We start from the raw sequence: 2,013 nt of genomic DNA on the forward strand, positions 1-2,013 counted from the left end.
AAGCGGGGGCTGTCGGGCGGATTGCCGAAGCTGTCGAAAAAACAAGCCGTCCCCTCTCGCGCTAAATAAACGGCTAGCCAATGCTCCCCCCGCGATCGAGAGGGGTGGGTATTAACGATGCAGAACGACGGTAAGATCCCCAACGGTTTTTTGGGTAGTTGATCGCTCGGCAGAACCCCGAGAAAATGAGTCCCGCACGCTATTTTATCCGCGATAGCTGTGAGTTGTAGCGTGTTCATCTCTCAGTAGTGATCGATCAGTACCTGTCTACGGTTAGACACTTCAATGAGGCTGTCGAATACGGCGTAGATTATTAAATTAACGGTATTCGGCAGAGCTTGTCTGAAACGAGCTTCTACTCTGATGTTCCCGGACTTGATGAGGGAAATGTGCTGACCGCAGTCCTCGTCCGGCGTCAGGTTAAATGCGTAGAGCGTGTATCCGTTCAGGAAATCATTCCTGCTGATACAGAGCGGTCGATCTTTAAGATGTCTCCCGGTCGTCATCGCCAGCTGATAATATTCGCGCACAGCCAAACCGGCCTCGAAATTAGGTTGTAGGGGCTTGGCGGGAAATTGTTGACCGTCCACGTAGACCGCTAGGAATTCCAGATTGTAATGTTTGAACGCGAATGGATTTTTCTCGTAGGAGCCGGTGAATGCGTCGTTATCGACCATACCGATAACGATAGACTTTGGCAGCGTTCCTAGAAACAGATTTTCTTGATTGGAAACTCGAGAGCCCGCGGGTATGGAGAACGATTTTAGACAGACCCTGTCGATGGGGTACTTGGCCGTGGTCGAGAGCAGCGTTTGGGCGTGAGCCAGTCTCACCGGGGGTGATACGGAAACTTTTTTGACAAATAGGGACGCAGCCGCTATATGTAATTTGTAAGCCAAGTCGTCGGACCTCATCAGACAGAATTCATCCTTAGCCCGTATGAACCGTAATTTTAAATCCAATCCGTTAATTAAAAGTTTCTCTTGAAAGAATATATCGCTGTGTATGGGGGCTAACAGTTCCACCTCGCTGCTTCGGCCGGTGTAGAGCGATCTCTTCGTCAACCCCTCGTTACGACCTGCGGGGTCATGTACGTCCATGTGACCGGCCGTGTCTTTGTGAAACAGCCCGGCGCTGAAAATACTTTCCAACGTATCTTTACCGTAGTTGAGCAGACTTTCGATGATGCAGCGATACGGATGAGTTCCGGAGCTCTGAGATATCAGACGGTCCCCGAGGGTTACGTCGACCTGTGAAAACATGGTAGCTGCCAGGTAATTTATCGGTCCCACCTTAGCCGGGTGAGCGATATCTGCTCCGTCAGGCCCCGTGATTTTCACCCGTAGATAGAGCATCGTGTTGTTAAGATCCAAATAATCGTCGCCGTTGCCGGCGATAAAAAACTCCAACGGTGCAGAGTACGATATGGCCGATAATGGGGCTACTTCTAAATAGCCGTTTTTCTCAATAACGGTCTGCGTCAGCGGGACCGTAAATAGATCCAACTCGGACTTGATGCACTCCCCCGACATGCGATGCAATAACGCCATGTTAGAAGATGGTTTTTACGACTCTCTTGATCGACGCCTTTCGTCTAACACCCGCCTTACGCTTTCTGCGTACGACTGAGCGTTTCTTCGGTCCGAGTGTTGTTTTCTTCTTTCCCCACTGACCACGCCTCCTCACACCGGGTGGTTTAGACATCCTCTTACGGGCCATGACCATCAGACCGGATCCGTCTTGAGCTTTATCGTCATGAGACCGCGTCAATACGTTTGAGACGACGTCGGATACTATATTTTTAGCGGCCGATTTTAGATGGGGTTTCGCGATGCTAAATCCTCTTTTTAACAGAGGTACAGCCATCCTGAACAGGCCTCTGAAAAGACCCCCTAACCCCGCTCCGTACATAACCCCTCCCCCGGCATAGCCCGGCAAATCCCCGCCGGCCTGATTTCGGTAGTAGCTGACGTAGTCGGCGGTCTCTCCGGGTCTATAATAAACCATTTTTCG

General features: G+C 50.8%; 1 protein-coding gene across 1 annotated transcript; it reads right to left on the reverse strand.

Moving 5' to 3' along the window:
* Positions 1 to 242: 242 nt before the first annotated feature.
* Positions 243 to 1,550, reverse strand: LOC113084669 (uncharacterized protein F54H12.2-like). Its single transcript, XM_026254927.1, has one exon. It carries the CDS (start codon positions 1,548 to 1,550, stop codon positions 243 to 245), a length of 1,308 nt encoding a protein of 435 aa, XP_026110712.1.
* Positions 1,551 to 2,013: the final 463 nt, after the last annotated feature.

This window comes from Carassius auratus, unplaced genomic scaffold, assembly GCF_003368295.1.
Source record: "Carassius auratus strain Wakin unplaced genomic scaffold, ASM336829v1 scaf_tig00040420, whole genome shotgun sequence".
In the NCBI taxonomy this organism is placed as follows: domain Eukaryota; kingdom Metazoa; phylum Chordata; class Actinopteri; order Cypriniformes; family Cyprinidae; genus Carassius; species Carassius auratus.

Coding starts and splice junctions, on each gene's coding strand:
- LOC113084669 (XM_026254927.1), bottom strand. CDS start 1,550: ATGGCGTTATTGCATCGCATGTCGGGGGAGTGCATCAAGTCCGAGTTG.